Source organism: Notolabrus celidotus, chromosome 10 (genome assembly GCF_009762535.1).
Source record: "Notolabrus celidotus isolate fNotCel1 chromosome 10, fNotCel1.pri, whole genome shotgun sequence".
Classification (NCBI taxonomy): domain Eukaryota; kingdom Metazoa; phylum Chordata; class Actinopteri; order Labriformes; family Labridae; genus Notolabrus; species Notolabrus celidotus.
Window position 1 is genome coordinate 13,924,918 of NC_048281.1, and position 20,384 is coordinate 13,945,301.

The 20,384-nt window shown below is 40.7% G+C and overlaps 1 protein-coding gene across 2 annotated transcripts; it reads left to right on the top strand.

Annotated features, from left to right (window-relative positions):
* The first annotated feature begins 7,409 nt into the window (after positions 1-7,409).
* slitrk5b (SLIT and NTRK-like family, member 5b) lies at positions 7,410-14,003 on the top strand. 2 transcript variants are annotated; one of them, XM_034693787.1, is made up of 2 exons: positions 7,410-7,739; positions 8,225-14,003. In XM_034693787.1, the coding sequence occupies exon 2, from the start codon at positions 8,282-8,284 to the stop codon at positions 10,883-10,885; it is 2,604 nt and encodes an 867-aa protein (XP_034549678.1). In that variant the 5' UTR covers positions 7,410-7,739; positions 8,225-8,281; the 3' UTR covers positions 10,886-14,003. The 2 variants fall into 2 exon arrangements, with proteins under 2 accessions (XP_034549678.1, XP_034549679.1); XM_034693788.1 differs by having other exon boundaries at positions 7,431-7,730.
* Positions 14,004-20,384: the final 6,381 nt, after the last annotated feature.

A 20,384-nucleotide genomic window follows, 5' to 3' on the forward strand; every position in this document is an offset into this window, starting at 1 on the left:
GACACAGCTCGAGCGGAGGCTGACTATTCTTTGCCAACTGCCATGTCCTTGTCATCTGCATAGCTGAAACTCTTTTAAAAACTAGTCTGTAATTTGAATATTGTGGGAAATAAAAAATACTCATGACATTCTTCCTTGTATTCTTCAAAACTCTAAGCTGTGTCAGACAGCCCCATTGTGTTCAAACATCTTAAGACTGGCATCATTAACCAAACATCACAATCCTCAATGCCTCTTTAATCAACTATTTGCTAATTTTCTTTTATATCCCTTTCTCCCTTTGTGATTCATGAATCCGACCAACAGGTGGTGCCAGAGCAGCTGCATAAAAACAAAGCACTCTGATGTTGATGTTTTGAGCAGTATCCACACTAGGGTTTATGGACCACAGTTGGTCTTCGAAATTTTTTCAAGAGGTCTGGTGTTTGTTACTGAAACTTCACCAACTGGAGGGAATGAATGACTTCAAAGCCAGAAGTGCAACCCAGCTCTTAACCAGACACTTCAAAGGACTAAGTGTACACCCAAAGTAGAGTATGACGACAGTGCATTGATAGGACCTTTATTTAATCTCATTTTACTTTATGCTACTGAGCATGTGGGATTATGCTCACTTGGACTACTTATTTTAGTATTTCAAATCTTATATGGGTTCAACAGACTTATATTACTTCTTGATTTAGCTCTTTAAAAGCACAAGTAAACAAACACAACTAAGACTTTGGGAAAATAAATCTAAGACACCACAGGAGCTGGTTTAAAAAGAGATCCACCTCTGCAGGTTGTTGAGCGTTTGACAGGAGATGTGTTTGGTCAAATGTCAATTCTAACAATGGGAAGTCTGCTGAAGGTCAAACAGAATACGCCCGGCAGAGAAGTTCAATATCAGTTCAGGGTGCCAAGTGGGAGGTGTTAAGAGGAATGTCTGGGGTTTGGATGAAGAGCGTGCAGTTTGTTGGAGTCATGTTGGGTGAAAAAGGTTGCAGGGGGAGCTTGAAAGATGAAGAAGCAGCATGTTGCTTCTAAACAGGCAAGAGGAGAAGAGTGGCCAGATAGAAACTACAGAAAATAAAGTTTGAGTGATTTCAAGAAAGTTTGTGTCATATCTAAACTTGTTAAAAGAAAATAAAGTTTGGCCTTTACAGAGTGTGAAGACATGGCAGAAGTCACAGAGGTGTCACCAACTTGTCTCTGAACAGTGGCGCCTCCAAGGGGGTGCCAATGCCACCCCTGAAATATCACTGATCCCCCCTGTGGCCACCCCAGATCTGATAGGTACGTGGTTCATTAATTGAATCTCTGACATCAAAGTGTCAGCGAAAGCAGCATAAGATGATACGTTTCACTGTGCACCACCAAAGTTTGCTGCCCTGGAGATAACAGCAGGGAGGCGATGTTAAATATTAAATTACATCAAATTACAGAAAATATTCCTTCTTGTGCCCACCCACCTCTCCTCTTTATCCATCTGTCTGCCCCTTTTTCTGCTCAGCTGGTGTCAGTGTTAAGAAACCCTTTTTTAATCTAAACAATATTGTGTCCAGATAAGATCAACACCCGAAGGCTGAAGGCATCCTCTGAGAATTAACGTATAGAATGGAGTCATTGTAGGCTTTAAGTAAATGATTTCACTGATTAAATAACATCAGGTTACGTCAGATAAATTCCATTATGATCTCTCTCTCTCTCTCTCTCTCTCTCTCTCTCTCTCTCTCTCTCTCTCTCTCTCTCTCTCTCTCTCTCTCTCTCTCTCTCTCTCTCTAACGCAGTTACTGGTATTTGAAAATGAAGCCTTACGGACCCATTTCTAATGTAAGATCACTCTCTTAAACCTTACCCTGAAATAACTCCTCTTCTATAGACATAGCAAACAGTCTGTTAAATGGTGATTAATTTATTATATTGACGTATATATCAATGTATAATTCACAGTAGATCACACATCTCTTCACCCATTCCACTGAAGATTCGATCCATATAACTTTTATAAAGCGTACACATTATAATACAAGAGAGTTCATGGCCTTAATTTGGATCAAACCTGTGGTAGAGACAAGGCTGACAGCAGCATCTAAGCCTTTGTGAATGTGATGTCGGAAATGTCATGCAGACGTCTTGTTTCTTGTGTGAAGCGAGCGTAATACAACAGCATAACAGAGTTCATGAAATTCATTGATGGATTTTGGTTTTGGTGTGCCACATCAAGATTGTCAGTGGCACCATCTGGCCACCCCTATAGAAAATTTCAGGGGGCGTCACTGTCTCTGAAGAGGCACCGGCTGTTTTCGAAACCACCTGCTACATACTACCTATGAATGTAGTATGCAGTATTTACTGCACACTGCATACTGTGGGTTTGTAGCAAGTAAGTAGTATGACTGTTCTGTTGGATCTGTTTTACAGTACGCTGGATTAAGCCTTGCTGTATTTCCGGTTTCAGACAGCGGAAGTAAAAAACGACCAAGCTGGTAGCGAAACTGCTTCTTTAGCATCCACTTATAATTTAAAAAGTTAAGAAGTGGTTTAGAGTGAATTTAATAATTTTCACAGCACCTAAACACTGAGTGCCCCCTGTCAAATACATAAAAAAGAGGCGGTACATCAGTGCTGTGCATTGTGGGAAACAGTACGCGAGGGAGACTGGTCTGCTGCATACTGAGAAATGTTCCTGAATCAGTACGACATCTGTTTTGGCATACTGCAGATTTTGCTCTTGTTCACATACTGCATACTACATACTGAGTTTTGGCCAAATCAGTACATACTACTAGTATAGTCAGTCACCATATTGGAAATTCTGACTCAACCTGACCTCCAACTTATCTAAAATCCACCAAAGAGTTGGAGTTCAGGACATACACTCGCCACCTGGCAAACAACTGCAATGCACCCATCTTCAGTCAAATTAGCCACGCCTCCTACTATGCCAAATTTTGTGTAACCCTTATCCATAATTTAATCAAAAACAGATGAGATACAAGAAAAAAAAGTGGTCACAAATGTAGAAGTGAGGTAAAGAGATTAAAAACGGTGATTGAACCAGGCTGTAAACATGGGCACTCTTACATGGGCTCAAATGGGGTTTTCTTGGCTTTAGAGCAAGCCCCAAGTGGACACTAAAGGAACAGCAGTTTATTTGCACTTCTACATTTACACCTTGTTTTGTCAGCAAAGGTTTTGCATGAAGGAAACAAACATGAAGTATCACTGAAGTGAAAAAAATTGTTACCCAGCTGTGCAAAATAGTAATTTCTTATTGGTCCAAAGCCCATAACGATAGTAATTATTTTTCAATACGCTAGGGGACAGCCTGATCACACACTTCCTATCCAATCAATCTGTGGAAAGGAGTCAGACACATTTCACCTCTGCCTGTCAACACTGCCCAGAAAAAGTTAGCTTGTTGGCTTTCTAAATCGGTAACATTGTGGCCAAAGTGTTAGTTTCTGTCTCCAGCTGATTTTGAGAGTGAGGAGGTAATGACAGCTACTGGGCACAGATTTCAGATCACCCGAGGAGCTACTGGACCCCAGCCATCTCTAAAAGGGAAAAGTGGAGCAAAATCCTGTCCTGCAGTGGGGGACAGGCAACAGCAGCATAGCTGGTGAGTGCATCTCTAAGCTGCTGTAACTTACTCCAGAAGCAGTAGTGTTAACAGCAACAAGGTTAAAAGTTGTGACATTTGCCTCTGTACCTTTTAAAAGTGTGTCAACGGCAAAGCTCAGAGAAGGAGAGCTGAATGAGGACGGAAATGTCAACATTAATATTCATACGGCCGTCCCATTCACTTCATTTAACTTGACCTCCAATAGTACTGTTCTGTTTAAGGTGAATTCCGACAAATAGGATGACAAATGTTTTAAGCTCCAGTGTAAGTTGAAAAGTTCAGTTTGATGTTCATTTGTCCTGCAAAGAGGCTGATAAGAATCTGACACCATGGAGGCCTTACTAACAGTTGGTTTTGAGGGACTGATTATTCTAGCTGCATAAATAAATCATTTTTATATCAATAAAATCATCTATTTATTTGTATTCTGTGTCAACTTGTTTACGTCTTCATTAATGTATAGTGAGCAGGTGGTTATTCAAATTACAATCACTTCAGGGACAGTCAAGCACCTTGGGGTGTTGCTCACCCTGTCTGGGTTCTAATTTGCATATCCACCAGTTCACCATTATTCCTTAATGTATATCACCTGTACTCATGTGATGTCAGTATCTTATTAAATAATTTATCACTTAGGAAGTACATGTAAGATCGCTCTATAGTTGAAACAATGACTCAAAAAGTCAGTTGTTTCTTCCTATCTGTCCAAGCTTAAAGACTTAACTCTGTTTAGTCAGTCACTCAGTTATGCAAAAACATTGTAAACACCACAAACCTTTAGAAAAACTTCCCAGTTCATGAAATGTACCATCTCATGAGCACATGCATGCAGCATCATATGATAATGGGCAAATGATAAGCCCAATATTATATTCTGAATTAAAAAATGCATTCAAATTAATAAGGCATATAAGGCAAATACATTGCGCTGGATAATAAAGGATTCAACAGCCGCGAGTACGGAAAATTACATTTAATTATCTTGGGATTATTACTGCAGAGCTTCTGTGCAGCAGAGATGAAAACCATGTTGCATTCTGCTTTTATTTATGGAGCTGCCTGCTGTGAAGGAAGCTGCCCTGGGCACTCAGGGATCCAAGTGGGGGGGGTGAGGTGGCTGATAATGTGGCCATCATCTTTTTCTCCCCGCTCCTCCTTGGGGGGAGCACAGATACCCGGGGAGGTATGTTCTCAGACTGCCCGCTGTTACATTTCTTGTATCTAAAGATGTTTTTCATGCTCCTACAAACTCCCTCGCATTTCTCTGCTGTAGCCTGTCCTCAGCCTTCCTCGTGTAACAGTCTTTTTTTCTTTTAACCTTCCTGATCTTCCTCTCCAGCTTCTTCTGTACCCACCGCAGTTGCTCTTACAGTCCCTGACATAAAGTACCTCTTTTTGCCGTTCAGTGGAGCCTACAGTTTAGGGGGGATCTTGGACTTGTTGGAGAAACACAGCACCTCCCTGGTGGATACTGAGTTCTGAGAGATTATGCATGATGCAGTGTGTCTGGGCTCTCTTCAATGTCGTCCCCTTTCGTTTTCCTGGTTAAATTCTTTAAAGTAGCTGTTTAAAGTCTCACCTGACCTTCTTTTTACTGTCAGTGCAGATACTTCTACACAGGCCTGGAAATTCATTTTTAACTCCTTTGCAAGGTGCAAGCAAGGAAACAATGATCAAAGGAGTTTTCCTTTTCTTTTGCAATCTATAAATAGGTCACTTGTGCAAATATTCACAAGGACAGTAGCTTTAGAGTTGTAAAGACTAAGATCAGACTTAAAAAAAACATGCATAATGTTCTGACTTGAAGGTCTTAAAAGGCTCTGTGTTGTCTTGTTGTGTGCTGTGTAACATCCACTCTGATGCAACAAAGGCTTGTGGGAGCCCCTGACAGCTATGTTCCTGCCAGACTACGGTAGAACAGTTCACTTGGATGCCGAGTGTTCTTGTAAGCTCCAGCTGGACACAGTTGACAAAGTGAGGACGCACCATCTGCAAGGAACATATATCAGAGGCACTACCCATCATCCTCGGCTCCAGCTTCATTTGTGTATTCCTGACCTTGGAGCACATAATTGTTAGTCATCATCATTTTCTTGCAGTCATTTGTTATTCTGATTCCTCAGGTGCATGTGTGAGCGTGAGTCTGTGTTTGTGTGTATGTGTGTTAAGAGAGTGCCATCCCCTCCTCCCAGTTGGTGAAGATTATGTTCAGTGTCGTGAAAGACTCCGTGAGACATTAAATGAGGCTCGTATCATGCATCGCCTGCATGTGCCTCATGGTCCCTCTGCTCATTGTGACCAGAGATAAACATGGATTATCATACTGCACAGCTGCAAACATGTGTGCGCACATACACAAAGTGTTAACACGCAAAATCATGCGACATAATCTGAAAGAATATTTGATTAAAATTAAAAATTGTTCTCACTCAGACACTGGCGGCGGCTGCTATTTTGGTCAAAATAAGATATAAACCAGCTGCACAATTTGCATCAAACATCAATGCTAATATATGCAGAAATAGTGGTGTAATGATGGGGTTTATCCAATGCTAAGGCTCTAGCCCAATATGCAGCGCAAACCTCTGAAGGCAGGGGAAACAGAAGCACAAATGAATTGCATGCAGCATGAATACAGTCCTCATACTCTTTAATATGAGCCACAGGCAGTGTCCCTGATGTGCCTGCTCTCGTCCCATGTGAGCCAGAGCCAAGTGGAGAGGATGATGGATACGACTCCACGAGGACACCACCGTATACAACGATACTTGACATGTTTCTTCATGAGTGATGGTACATTGGGTTGAGATGGGACATGGCTGATATTTTACTCTACCTTTTGCTCTGTGACTAAACCTCCACCACGCTTTGTATGTGACATACGCACCGCAGGTTCAGATGCCACAGCTGATATATTAAAATGAAGGAGCTGAATAATGCACTCTAATTATACCTCTGTGAACTCATAACAGTGCTGTTTGGTTTTCATTAAGATTAGGTGGAAATGCACTCTGAGTGACTCCAGTCTTGGTTTTTAATTTGAATAAACCAACAGGCAGATATTTCCACGTTTTGGGAGGTTTTATTTCAATGTTTTTCTACAGTAGAAGTTGATCAATACACAGCTTTCTGCTGGGAAATTCCTGGTGGGTTCAGGTAGTGGGTGACAATATTATTAAGGGTGTACTGCACAGGATATATCAGCACTGACATGCTGCTTTTGAAGGGTTGAAATAGGATCAGTGTGACAGTTCACTGAGAGGTTTACTGTCACATGGATTTTGACTGAACACTGACCGAGTATTAAAAAACCTGACCTTTGACCTGCAGGATAGATTTGGAAAGAGAAATGCACTGTGACCAGATCAACAGTTTAACCTACTGTTTTTTTTAATCTTTTTTTTTAAAGGTGAGAAGTCTAAAAATAGCACTGATGTTGCGTTCAAACCCGCACTCCCAGTGTGATGTTGCACGGATGTAATGAGTTCACATCAGGTCAAAACTCATGCTCATTGTCACCCATTTTTAAGTCTGTTTGACTCTCTCCCCAGCTACCTAACAACACAGGATAGACAGATTATGTTTGTTCTCTCAGAGGATGAATAACATGATAAGCGGTTTAAGAGACCGCTTGAGATGCGCGCGCCTACTCCGGTGAATTATTGATTTTTTTTTTTTCGGGTACTGTTTCCAGAAGGTAGGTCAACATCTTTTGAGGGGGATGTATCTCTGTAGGATGCTCCAGTGAGCTGATTCTTTGTGCATGAAATGACTTGACAACCTCCCGACCGCCGAGTTGTGCGTGCGTGCCTACGTGCGTGCGTGAGAGGGAGATAGAGAGAGAAAGAGAGAGCGTCCACACAGGGAGAGAGAGAGAGAAAGAGAGACAGGGGGAGTAAGCAACTTTGTTACCAGGCATAGCTGTGTCTCCTCCGGCGCAGCGTGGCTAAAAGAGAAGCATTTGGCAGTTATGGTTGATCAGCGATTCTTGCATCCTCTCCGGTGCGTTAGAGAAGTATGCGAACGCGCTCGCGTTAAATAGATCCTGTTTCCTCTTTCGCCTTCACGGATTAAGAGATGAGAGACGCGCCGAAACACCTAACGAGCCTACATCTTCATCAATGTGCGTGAGGTATGTGTTTGTACCAGGAGTTAGACAGAAATTATGCAGGCTGTCTCCTGTCAGACAAGGCGTGCTCTGTGATGCACAATCCCCAGCTAACATTGTGTTAATTTGCAAAGCTTTCTATTCAAACTAGTGTCTAATTGCATTTTTAATGTCTTAACTAGCAAACACTGTGAGGCTTCCTTCCCGCTCACAGCAGATTGAGAGCATTGTTTTGTGCTTATGTCTCGCTTTGACCTTGCTTTTTGTTATTTTTATAGCTCGAAGGAGTTGCTTTCTGCCCTGCTTTGTTTGAGCCATTTTATATCAGCAGCCAACAAAGCCAGAAGTTACCTCTGGGTAACAGCAAATGAAGCTTTGACTCATGCAGGCTGCAGCTTGCTCTGTGAGTGTATGCGTGTGTGTGCGTGTGTGTGTGTGTGTGTTTGTGTGGAAGTTGCTTTCACTGCCTACTGTTTTGACATCACCATGTGTGTGTCTTTTATTTCTAGATGACATTGAGGATTTCTTAGCCGGACTGTGAGCTTGGCCATCATTTTCGCAGGAAAATGCATCTTTGGATTACGTTTGTTTTGCTAAGTGCAACGTCAGTGTGCACTGTGGAGATGTTTGGCAGCTATGGAGAGATTTGTCAAAGACTGTGTGCCTGTGAGGAGAGAGAGGGGATACTGACAGTGAGCTGTGAAAACAGAGGAATTGAAAGTCTCTCAGACATAAGCCCAGTGTACTTCCCCCAGTATCATCTGCTGCTTACAGGGAACAGGCTGAAAAAGCTGTCTGCCAATGATTTTGTCGACTACAAAGGACTTACAATACTACATCTTGGAAATAACGACATATTTGAGGTTGAAGCAGGAGCTTTTAATGGACTTCAGGGATTAAAACGATTACATCTCAACAATAACAAAATCGATGCCTTGAGGGAAGAGTTTTTCTTCGGACTTGAAAGTCTGGAGTATCTTCAAATTGATTATAATTCTATCACTCATGTGGCGACTAATGCCTTCAGCAGACTTCGACAACTGGAGGTCCTGATCCTAAATGACAACTTAATATCGACTCTGCCTGTGAACATTTTCCAGTATGTGCCGTTGACTCATTTGGACTTGCGGGGGAATCAACTGAAAGTGCTTCCATACTCGGGTCTGCTGGAGCACATGAACAGTGTCGTGGAGCTGCAGCTGGAGGAGAACCCATGGAACTGCTCCTGCGAGTTAATTGCTCTGAAAACCTGGCTGGAGAGCATTTCTTACACAGCTTTGGTCGGCGATGTTGTTTGCGAGTTCCCTTTCCGGCTTCATGGGAGAGATCTCGATGAGGTATCAAAACAGGAGTTATGCCCGAGGAGAGCCATCGCTGAATACGAGATGCCACCACTGCCACATCTGAGCACCGATGCATACCATAGGACACCGCCATCTTTAGTCACGGCTTCCTTAACCTCATCTGGGATTGCACGGTCCTCATCAAGACCCACAAAGGGACCACGCCAGTCAGGAAAATTAAAATCAAGACCGACTGCTCGTAGCCCGTCGAACAAACCACAAAATTATGGCCAGATCATTTCATATCAAACCAAATCCCCTGTGCCTTTAGACTGTCCAGCTGCCTGTACCTGCAATCTCCAAATTTCAGATCTAGGTTTGAATGTGAACTGTCAGGAGCGGAAGATTGAGCATATCTCTGACTTAGAACCCAAACCTTATAATCCCAAAAAGATGTACCTTACAGGGAATTACATCCCGGTGGTTCGTCGGTCAGATTTCATTGAGGCAACTGGATTAGATTTGCTTCATCTTGGTAACAATCGGATTTCTCGGATCCACGACAGAGCTTTTGGTGATTTGACACATTTAAGGAGACTTTACCTAAACGGGAATCTGATCGACCATCTTACAGCTGGTATGTTCTACGGTTTGGAGAGCCTGCAGTTCCTATATTTAGAATACAACGTCATTAAAGAGGTTACTGCTGACACCTTTCAGAATGTGCCCAAACTTCAGCTTCTTTTTCTGAACAACAACCTTTTAAAAACACTTCCAGTAGGATCATTTATTGGCCTGACGTTAGCCAGACTAAATCTTCGGAACAACCATCTGAGGTATCTGCCGGTTAGTGGGGTCTTAGATCAGCTTACAGCCCTGGTGCAGGTCGATTTGTACGAGAATCCTTGGGATTGCTCTTGCAGCATACTGGAGCTGAAGATGTGGCTTGAGCAGCTTAGCACAGGCACAGTTGTAAACAATGTCATCTGTGGCTCCCCTAAGAAGCTAGCTGGGGAGGATATGAGATACATCAAGACAGCTAATTTCTGCCCTAATAACTCTGATGTACTTGCCTCCATGATCCCACCCTCAGAAGAATCTTTTCCTGGCAGCACTATCACCATAGAAACATCCTTGGACTCAGACACACAATACAGCACCATCCCTTTATCTGTGATGATTCTTGCCCTTCTCCTCATGTTCATTGTGTCCGTGTTTGTGGCTGCGGGAATGTTCGTGGCAATGAAAAAGAGACGACAAAAGAGTCAAAACAAGCATAATAACTCGATGAATGCTTGCATCAGCTCACTTAACATTGAGTATGGCCTCTACAAAAAGGGAGCCATTCCCAAAGTCAGGACATCTGCTGGGCATGTATATGAGTACATCCCACCTCCTGCAGACTCCACATGTAGAACTGCTGCCCACACCCCCACAAGCAGCAAGTCCGTGGATGGACTCAGAGACTTCGACGAGTTGAGCGGCCCTTTTCTGAGTAACTTGGATGAAGAGGCAGCCAGTAATGTGATAAGCTCAGAATACAGTGCCGCTACTCCAGAGCCTCTTAATAAGCCCTCCACCCCCCACCAAGATGATCTGTGTTACTACAGGGACGTACTAGAGCCTGACAAGCACACACGCTACAGCAATACATTACCATGCAAGCATACGGCGCCCTCGTCGAGTCAGTATACCTCAGACTTTGATGCAAGGCATCAGTATGTCCCCCCGGACAGAGTGCAACAGACAATACTGTATTGTACAGCACCAAGTACTGTATATGTGGAGCCCAACAGGAGTGAGTACTGGGAACTGAAAGCAAAGCTTCACATTGATCCAGATTATCTTGAGGTTCTAGAAAAACGAACAACTTTTACACAGTTTTGAAAGACTGAGCCACAGGATGGCCTGCATGGATGCACTGATGTAATGTGTCCATCTTAATCAGGAAACAGACCATGTTGAAACAGACTCTGAGAGCTGCAGTTTGCATTTCTTAGTATCACGCCATACAGGATTGAATATTAAAGTGGAACACTACTCATCGGAGAATCACTTAACCCTTGATCCCTGTGGTGTTACACAGTGTGTTTGAATTCTGTAAATATGAACAAGCAACCAGAGATTCAGGGCTCTTCTGACTCACCGCGCCATAAAAATACACCCTGAGGCTGCGTCATTGACAATAATGAGAGTCAGAGATTTCACCTCAGATTAGCTACAGTCCATGGGTGTTAATGAATCGAGCATATCTCCTCTAATCCCAAAATAAATCAGGATTTTCTTACAGTTATATTTTCTCCTAGTTCTGTCTTTTCAGATTTATTCAAACCGAAACTCATACATGAGACTAAATTGAATTAATTCCGCAACTTGAACCTTGGTGTAGGTGTTTAAAAAAAAAGGTCACGTGGCCTTCACATCTGTTTTGGAAAGTGTGCATCAGTGAAAAATGACAGATTTAGTGAGGTGGTTTGTCTCCCAGAATGCACAGCTCTGGGATGATCATATTAAATGCATGAGGTTATAAAATGAATTTGGATGTAATACCATAAATCATAGATTATGAAGCCAGTAAATCTCTGCTCTCTCTCTCTTGTATGCAGATTTTGGGGAGAATAACTCATGTATCCTGCAACTAAACTGACCCAGTGCTCAAACTGTAATCTGGTGGTTGTGGTGAAACTGCAGAGCCTCCCCCAACTCCCAAACCACTGCACTTGTGGATTGTGGACACATATTGCACTTTTATTGAGTTAAATATTTATGTATTGAAACTGTACTCCGAAATGTAACTAAGACACTATAATCCCCACTGTGTCCAGATGGATTGCAACTGAAGCAGGGTTAGATGCAGGTCTATATCATTAGTCACAAATTGGTCACACAGCTTGAAAACATGTTGTTGAAAACTGGTGAAATGGTCCTTTTTTTTGCACCACAACCAAAGCTCTTGAGACATAAAGATCAGATAATAATATATGCAAAATTTGACCCTCAGATGAAACACATTAAAGCACATTGTGCTTTAATTTTTTCTACCTTTACATCCTCTTAATCATTTGTTTTCAAATGCCCTCACTTATTGTCCCAGTTGCAATGCATTTGAGTAGATGTGCAATATAACAAGAGTCTATATTACATCCCCATATACCCATAACAACTCAAATCTGTCCACATGATACATTTTAAATCACTATTTTTATACAAATATGTCTTTTATTTCAGTTTTTCTGTTACGACAAATGCACTATTGACTTCTCCAGGTCAACAATGATGTCACTTTCTGAAATGCACCGTATGGAAACACAGGCACATAGCCATAAAAGTAGGTTTGATAACCGCATATATCAAAGTTACACATGCTACAGAATCTAGCACTATGCATAGATAAAGAGTTAACATGGACAATCTGTACAAAAGCCAACAGTTCATCCCTGTCTGTCACTATTCATAATGCTCATAAATAAGGTATTTTATGATGTGATCACAACCCATAACTGCTTATTAGAGGTGGAACTTTCAGAGGTACTTTGTACCTAATTAAGGATGTTTTTTAATTTTTCTAAAGCTTCATATGTTTGAAATAACAGCCGCTTTAAGGGGAACTGAGTGGATTCATGTGTATTGCATAAGAGTGATAAACACTGTCTCATTAGCTGGCTTTGTTTGTTTCATCTATTTGGCGTGGGTATGAAATGTTTGAAGTGTGGCAACTTCACTGCAATCAGCAAGTCTCACTTTCTCCCTTTTAAGTCTGAGGTTGATGGGTAATGTAACAAAAGGTGCAAAAGGTCTTTATCAGCTTTCGCTGTTACATGAAAAGCACAACGAATGAATGCTGTAGTTGAATGAATAGAGTGGTTTTTATGCATAAATATGTTCTATGCTCTATACTAATCCTAACACATCATCCAGCCATAATGCAGTCTGAACAATTTCTGGGTCAATAGTGTAAGCCCAGAGATCTGACTTCCCTTCAGAGTTTAATACACAGAGTAAATGCACATCATATGCAGTATTATGCACTAAACCTGTCATCTTAAGTCAGCTAATTAGAGGATACGGTGCATCTGGATCCTGTCTGCATGTCATCATGTATTACACTGCAGTATTAGTCATTCTTTTTACCCAGAATGCAGGCAGGGTTCTTGCCTTTTACATGTTCAGAGTCATTTTGTGATTATTTTGTCACTTGACCTGTGACCGCTCTTCGGGAAGTCATCAGAACAAATGAAACAACACTATATGTGAAGGGGTTTCTTGTGGTAAACAGGATGTTGCTGTGAAATCAACGGTGGAAACAGGAAACACTTAAGCCTAAACGCATGCACAGATGGAAACACCTAAAATGTTTTTAATGTAAACAGTGGCCAAATTTGTGTTAATCATTTCAGTTCTAAGCTGATATAGGTTTTAAATTTTGTACAGCCAATTCAACAAATTAGAAGATAACACGTCACAGCAAGGCGAATAAATGAGTTTGCCTGGGGACAAAAAGCCAACTGTTTTCACTTGTATTTGTCATGATGAGTCTTTCTACCAATTTTGCAAAGGTGGCTGTGTATTGCAACAGTTTTTACTGTAAATAACAGAAATTTGTACAATGTTGTCCTCTTTGAGCTTTTTGTAATCAATGACCAAATGCAGATTTCTGTCACATAAAATAATACAAATACTGCTAATCCAAAAATGTGTTCAATTAAAATGTAACTGTCCTGTGTTTATGTGCAAAGAACAGGTCCAGTCAGTGTCTTATTCTTATTCTCATGGTTGCTTTGTTTTGATTTTCATATAAAACAGTACTTTTCTATGTCAAACTCTGATTGTAAATAGAACACTTCATCAGCATTTCAATGCAAACTTGCATCGGCACTGAAAAGCAAAAACTGGTCTCCTATTGCAAAAACACAGTGCGACTCTGAATATGTGGGGTAAATATATCAACAATGTGCTGTTTCTTTAGTTGTTAGCTGATGAATAAAAGATATGCATTCATTTGGTATAACCTTGTTTTTGTGTTCCCTTCAAAACATGGCGTGTGCAGTAAATGTCAGAGTGCACAGGGATTGAAACAGAGTTTCAAATGTTGTACAAAACCCCAAAGGCATTTGTCAGAATATTATGAAAATTGCAATATCCTGCTCAAATGTTCAGATGAACCAATTTTCATGGTTTCAATTAGGCAAATGGGAAATAAGAGAGAGGGCTGAGTTTTATAATCAACATGGTGGAGTAGTAGGTACTTAATGCTTAATTTTTAGTCAGACTCACCCGAAGACATTTTGACTCAGAGCTTAAACAATCAATTCTGTCTGAACAAATCAGCTGATTATCCGATGCCCAAAGTGTTCAAACAGCAGCACAAATAGCAGCTTCAGAACGGGCCTGGGGCAGTATTACTAAATGAACTTAACCAAATCTGAGTGTCTTGTACATGTTTGAACTCAAAGTGTTTGATCCCCAGCTTCACAAAGTGTTAGTGTTGATGTGCATGATGCTGGCATAAGGAGATCTGAATACATCCTTATAAACACATCTGTAGATGCTAGCCAAAAAAAACAAACCTGTAGTCTTAGCAGAGGTAGCTTTCTGGAAGCCCAGTATCCATGGTAACATCCAATTACCGCACCTGACACAGAAAACACTCCAGAGAGGGGATATTAAGCTGAAAAGAGGGGGAAATAATTTGTTACTCAGCTTTTTGACCCTTATGTTATAAGTAGATGTTTCACTGGTATAAACTGGACATTTGAAAAGAGAAACTACAACTTGCATGGAATAGATCTCCCTGCATTGCATTAGTCAGGACTGACTCATACAGAATCTGTGTCTGAAAAGTGCCAATTTTTATTTTGAAAAAAATAACCACTCAAACAATAAGGCAAGTAACCACTGTTAATCACCTTTGACTCGTGTGTTTGTCAGACTGATGGTGTTATGTTGCTTAGATGCTTGAATTCTGATGGGGAGCAGGAAATTAGGGCAGATCTACATTATGTAAGCTTGAAGAGATGTGTCAGGCTGTGTGAAGACAGCATATGACTGTTAGCATCCACCAAAGGAAAAAAACCTTTACTATCTGCTTACATGAGGCAAGCCCACTCATTAGAAATACCAGTGACTCAACCCCTCTTGATATGTCTCTCTTTTCTTTTATTAGCAGAGAGCAGAATCTCACATCTGTCGACACGTGTATGGCTTCCAGTTGTTCATGTCAGACTCTGTGTGTCTTTCCCTCAAGCTTTTTCAGTCTTCTGTTTCCCTGTTCGGCAATGCCCCGTTTTTCTCCTTCTCACTTTGTATGTGTGTTCGCGTGTGTGTGTATGTGTGTGTCTGGCTGCATAAATTATTGACTCAGAGTGTTTTCATGCCTGCCTCAAGACTCCAACCACCCAGTGTAGCAAGACCTTTATCCTCTCTTTTCGACTTTCAACATTTTTGATTCAAAACATTCACGCAGCTCAGCAGCAAGGTAAAGGATTCAGAAATAATTGATGCATTACATCCAGGAACATAAACTGTCATTTAACTGTTTCCGGTGTGCTTAGGTGTATTAGTGTAAGGGATGAAGCCTAACAAGGTGTCTGTTTACAGGACAACAGATGGTCCTGACCTAATTTTTTGTTTGACAACAAGGCCATAATCCTAATTACACCACTGTCACTTGCTAAATAGTGAAAATATTGCTTTGTTTTGACATGCAGTTTGCTATTTTTTAACACATATCAGAGGGAGTGATAGCACTGCTGCAATTTGGTTATTAAAGATGACCAGCATGCTGATATTCAGTATAACATATTAAGTAAGAATATAATTGAATACAAAATAATTGGTGATTCATTTTTGTTTCATATTGGAACTTGTTTAGATCTGAACTGTCTCTAGACAACGCAAACATTTTCCTACACTCTTACTAGTAGGCTAACAGATTCCATGCAACAACTATCAGAGTGCTGACTCCCAAAGCTGGAAATCTCATAACATTTCTCACAGTCTAATGTTTAAAAAAAAAAACATGTGGGACTACAGGACGCTAGTCAAGCGAAACTTTGCTAGCAGCTTAGTAAATCCATCTTTTCTATTTAAAGATTTTTTTAAAAACTGGCCACAAATAGCTGCTGATAATTTTAGGTTACAGAAATAATGGTTGGTGGTATGGCTAACTATGCATTCCCAAGCTATTGCTTATCAAACCACTTAGTTACTGTGGTGCACGCATGCTAGTTTGCATGTTAGCTAGCGCTAGCTTGAACCTCCACGGACTCAATACTGAGCATATGTTAGCTTTAACTTACACACGTGTTAGGTAAATACAGTCACAATACAGTCACACAGGAACTGAGGCAGATAAGCTGACAGATAGCAAAAAATCTCTCAAACTGCTGTGCTGGGCACAAACACAGGAACCCTCTGTTAGACATTAGAAGTTCCCTTGCTGTTGTTTTGACTAAAAGTAACTACTGTTGAACTAAGTTTATCTGTGGAAAAGAGTCATGAAGGTCGTACATGCACTTAAGCTGTGTAAAGTGGTCTGTTGTCAGACATTAGCATACTTTATTCACTAAACATCTGCCAAAATAAATGTGCTTATGTTGAGGAAAGGGAGGAGCAAGCTGCTACTCAAGTACCAGACTTATTCTGCTTATCTAACCATCTTATCTGTACTGAACTGTGCTAACATTGTGTGACTGTGTTACATACAGTGGCATGGTAACGGTAATGGCAAATTTGTGTGCATAATTTTCCAACATTGTAAACACCAGATTTGTAATTGAAATCTGCTAAAATTATTAACAGCCTTAAGGTTTCATCAAAGATTTAAAATATTTGTTCAAGGAGATCGGTTCTTATCTTATTATTTTCTAATTCACTGGAGTCGTAGCTCACTACTCCAGGAAACAGCACAGGTCTAAGCTACAACTAAGCGGCAACCTCCGGTCTCAAACTATGAAGCCCATGTGGAAGTGTTATAAACAGCAGTTCATTGAGAATCCGCTTGAGGCTGGCTGCAGAAACACTGGAAACTACATAGACACCAATTCAAAAAAGAAGATCTTTACAGCATTAATAAACATGTTTACAGGCTGGTTCAAAAAACAGCTTGGCTACAGTAGCTAATTTCTCTACTGGCACACACTGTATGGGGTGAATTTTTTCTAACGCAACGGTTCAGAAGATATTAAGATTATGAGTTTTTGCCCAAATAAGGACATGACTGACTTGACTCCCGGATGGGAACACATAGCTGTTGGCTAAGAGGCTCAAACTCTGCCTCTTTACGTCACACTCTGCCTGGTTGTGTTCCGCATTTCCAACATGGCTGCCGCCAATGATTGGCTTCAAAATAGCACTTCAGGAACAGATTGGTGACACTACGTCCATTATTTATACAGTCTAAGGCTACAACTTAGCAACTGGAGATATTTTAGTTCTCAGAGCAGCTCATTTCAGGACTTTGTCTCAGCTGTTAGCTGCAAAGCTAGTACTATGCTAGCAAGATTAAAAGTCAATTACAATTAAATAAATGTAATTGGACAGTATTTTCAACAACAAATCTAGCTAGCTAGTGAGCCAGCCATGTCGTATTCCCCAATCAATTGTATGAAGAAATTACACGTTATGTTTGCTGTTGGTTGCAGCATGAAGTGGAGATTGTAACAGTAAATGTCATATGATAACTGGGTATACTTCCTATTTGTTGTACTTAGCTGTTCCAGTGTAAATGAGGAATATAAGTTATTGCAATTGTTTATCATATTAGAGACAGGCTGATACGTAGCCAGTGTATTCATTTTTAAACAGTGAACAGACAGTTTACAGATACGACTTCATTACTGTTCAATTTTCTGGAAATAATTGCACCCTGCAGTCAATCAGAATCCGGTATCCTCCCACACTGTGGTATAAGTTCGGGTAATATATTTTTCCTGAGATTGATTTGAAGAGAAATAACATGCTACTGGGCTAGAATGGTATTAACACACCCAGAGAGGGGGATTTGGATTTGCGATGTGCTAAACTTTGCCAGTATATTAACAACAACTGGAAACAGAACGTGTGAGACAGACTAATATTTATGAGGGCTTATCCAGGCTTATGACTGCCAACCTGAAAAAAGTGACAAAATCCCTCTTCATCCTCCCATTTTTAGTTCTCTCTACACTAAACACGAAAATGATATTTCACATCCAGAAAAAAGAAAAGCTTCAGCAGAAAAGAGAGATGTTGTGTTGAGAATACAGTGAATTGATGTTTATAAGAGGCTTTCACAGCTCTTGAACGCTCTGTAATACAATGTCATGCATAATATCATTCTCTGAGATTTCCTGCCAGTATACACACAAATTAACAATATTCTCCAAATTCGAATGATCCACTCTGAATATCATGTTTTCCCTCCTTCAGCCACCAGCATACTGTGCAGCTTTTCTGCTGCCCTGAGTCGCTCGTCTCGCATTAACCTCGGTGCATGACCGTTATCCGCCCTCTTTTTATCAGCCACTTTTCCTCATGGCTCTTCAGCACATCAAGGGCACGTCCTTCTCTGTATTCTAGCCTGAAGTGTCTCTATAGCAGGCTGCCAGGCTTGAAGGCCTGTAATATATACTGGAAACAAACAGGGCACAATGTACAACACACTATGTCTGTGAATATGGTGTGAAATATGTGTTTAACATCCACATACTGAACCTGTTTTTTGTCTCATGTTGGGGTTTCTTTTTCTTTCTGAGCCCACCAGCATGATTCACTGCAGCAGTGTCTCCTCCTGATTTGAAATAGATGTGACCTGAAAGGGCCCTGTTTGCATCTTCCTCTCTCACTTCCTTATTCAATGATGAAGCTGACCTAACTAAACAATAATGCTACACTGGAGATTAGACACAGTAAAAAACAAAAAAAGGCAGGATTTTCCTCGGAAGCAATGGCTGCCGATCAAAAATTGTAGGACACGAATATACATTTACGTTTAAAGTCTGGTAATAAAGTAAGCACTTACAAAAGAAAGCAGCTGCAACAATTATAGATTTGATTTGTACTGTTTCATACAATCCCTTCTTTAGTAGCATGATTCTTCGACACAGAGTTAATTCTGCCTTGCCTGTAAAGCTTTTTGAATCAAGTGCTGTGATGTGTAAGTGAACTCGTACAGATTGCTCGTGTACTTTGGCAGCCTTGAATTTAAATGCAGCTACTGCAGCACAAAGGCACATTCCCTCCTTCTCATCCTGACCATTTCATAAAACCAAACCGACAGCTAGAGGAAGGCAGCTCACCGCTCGCCTTTGTTCAAATGTTTGTTCATTCTGACGTGTAGCAGTTCGTCTGACCAAACCTCTCTGTAGCTGGAGAGACTAACTTTAATAATTTCATGAGTACTTCTTCAAAATGTCAAAAGTGACAGAAGAAGTTTTACTTTTTAGCTTCATTGATTCAACCCTACATTCCCTCTGTTGGGCTTGTATTCAAGCCATATCATACATTTTGTGGTTCTGAGTTTTTAGTGTTGTATTTATTATAATTTGATAGCTGTCACTTCACATGATGATGTATAGGCACTGAAAAGTATAAAGTGCCAGAAAGTATAAGCCTCTGCTTTCTAGAATTTTAGGAAAGTGCTTATTTTTTTACTTTTTTTATTTATTTCAAGTTCTGGGTGAACGTGTTTGATGCCCTATCTTCTCACCGGCGTCGTGTTATGGCTGAATGAAACCATATGTCGATAATAGAAGCAAAATCCTTTAACAAGTTCCTCTTTTTTTAGAAGTGCAAGGATACTTTTCTCGCCCTGGCACAGTGTCAGTTTAATGATGCGACACCTTCTGAGCTAATAAAGGTTGCAGTACCTTGCTCAAGGACACAGCAGCAGAATAAACACTTCAGGTGACAGGCAGACCTACTGTGACCCATGTCATCACGACCACACATACTTTCAGCCTCTGGCATGGTATTTTCGTGGCATAGGACTTGTTTTATAAAAGTGCAAGCCTAACACACCACACACAGGCTACTGTCACCTTAAATCATTGTTTTCATAGAGTTGTCTCTTACAAAACTGTAAATAACTTCCAGTGATTCTTTATTTTCCTTCTTTTTTTTTTATCCCCCTGCTGTCTTTCTTTGGCTACCAGCACTTAACAGAGTTTCTTGGTCCAAAGAGATGGGCTGTTTTAGCAGCACTCTATATTTAAAACTTTAAAGTCATTGGCCATTAGATTCATTTATTTCAGACAGGAAATTTGATTGGATAAGAGGCATTCCATGTGTCCAGATATAGATTACACCATTACAAGAACTTTTAATTAATGTATTATGACAAATGGTCAGAATATATCAATTAATCAATCTGTATTTGTATAGCGCCAAATCACAACAAACGTTATCT

Coding starts and splice junctions, on each gene's coding strand:
- slitrk5b (XM_034693787.1), top strand. CDS start 8,282: ATGCATCTTTGGATTACGTTTGTTTTGCTAAGTGCAACGTCAGTGTGC.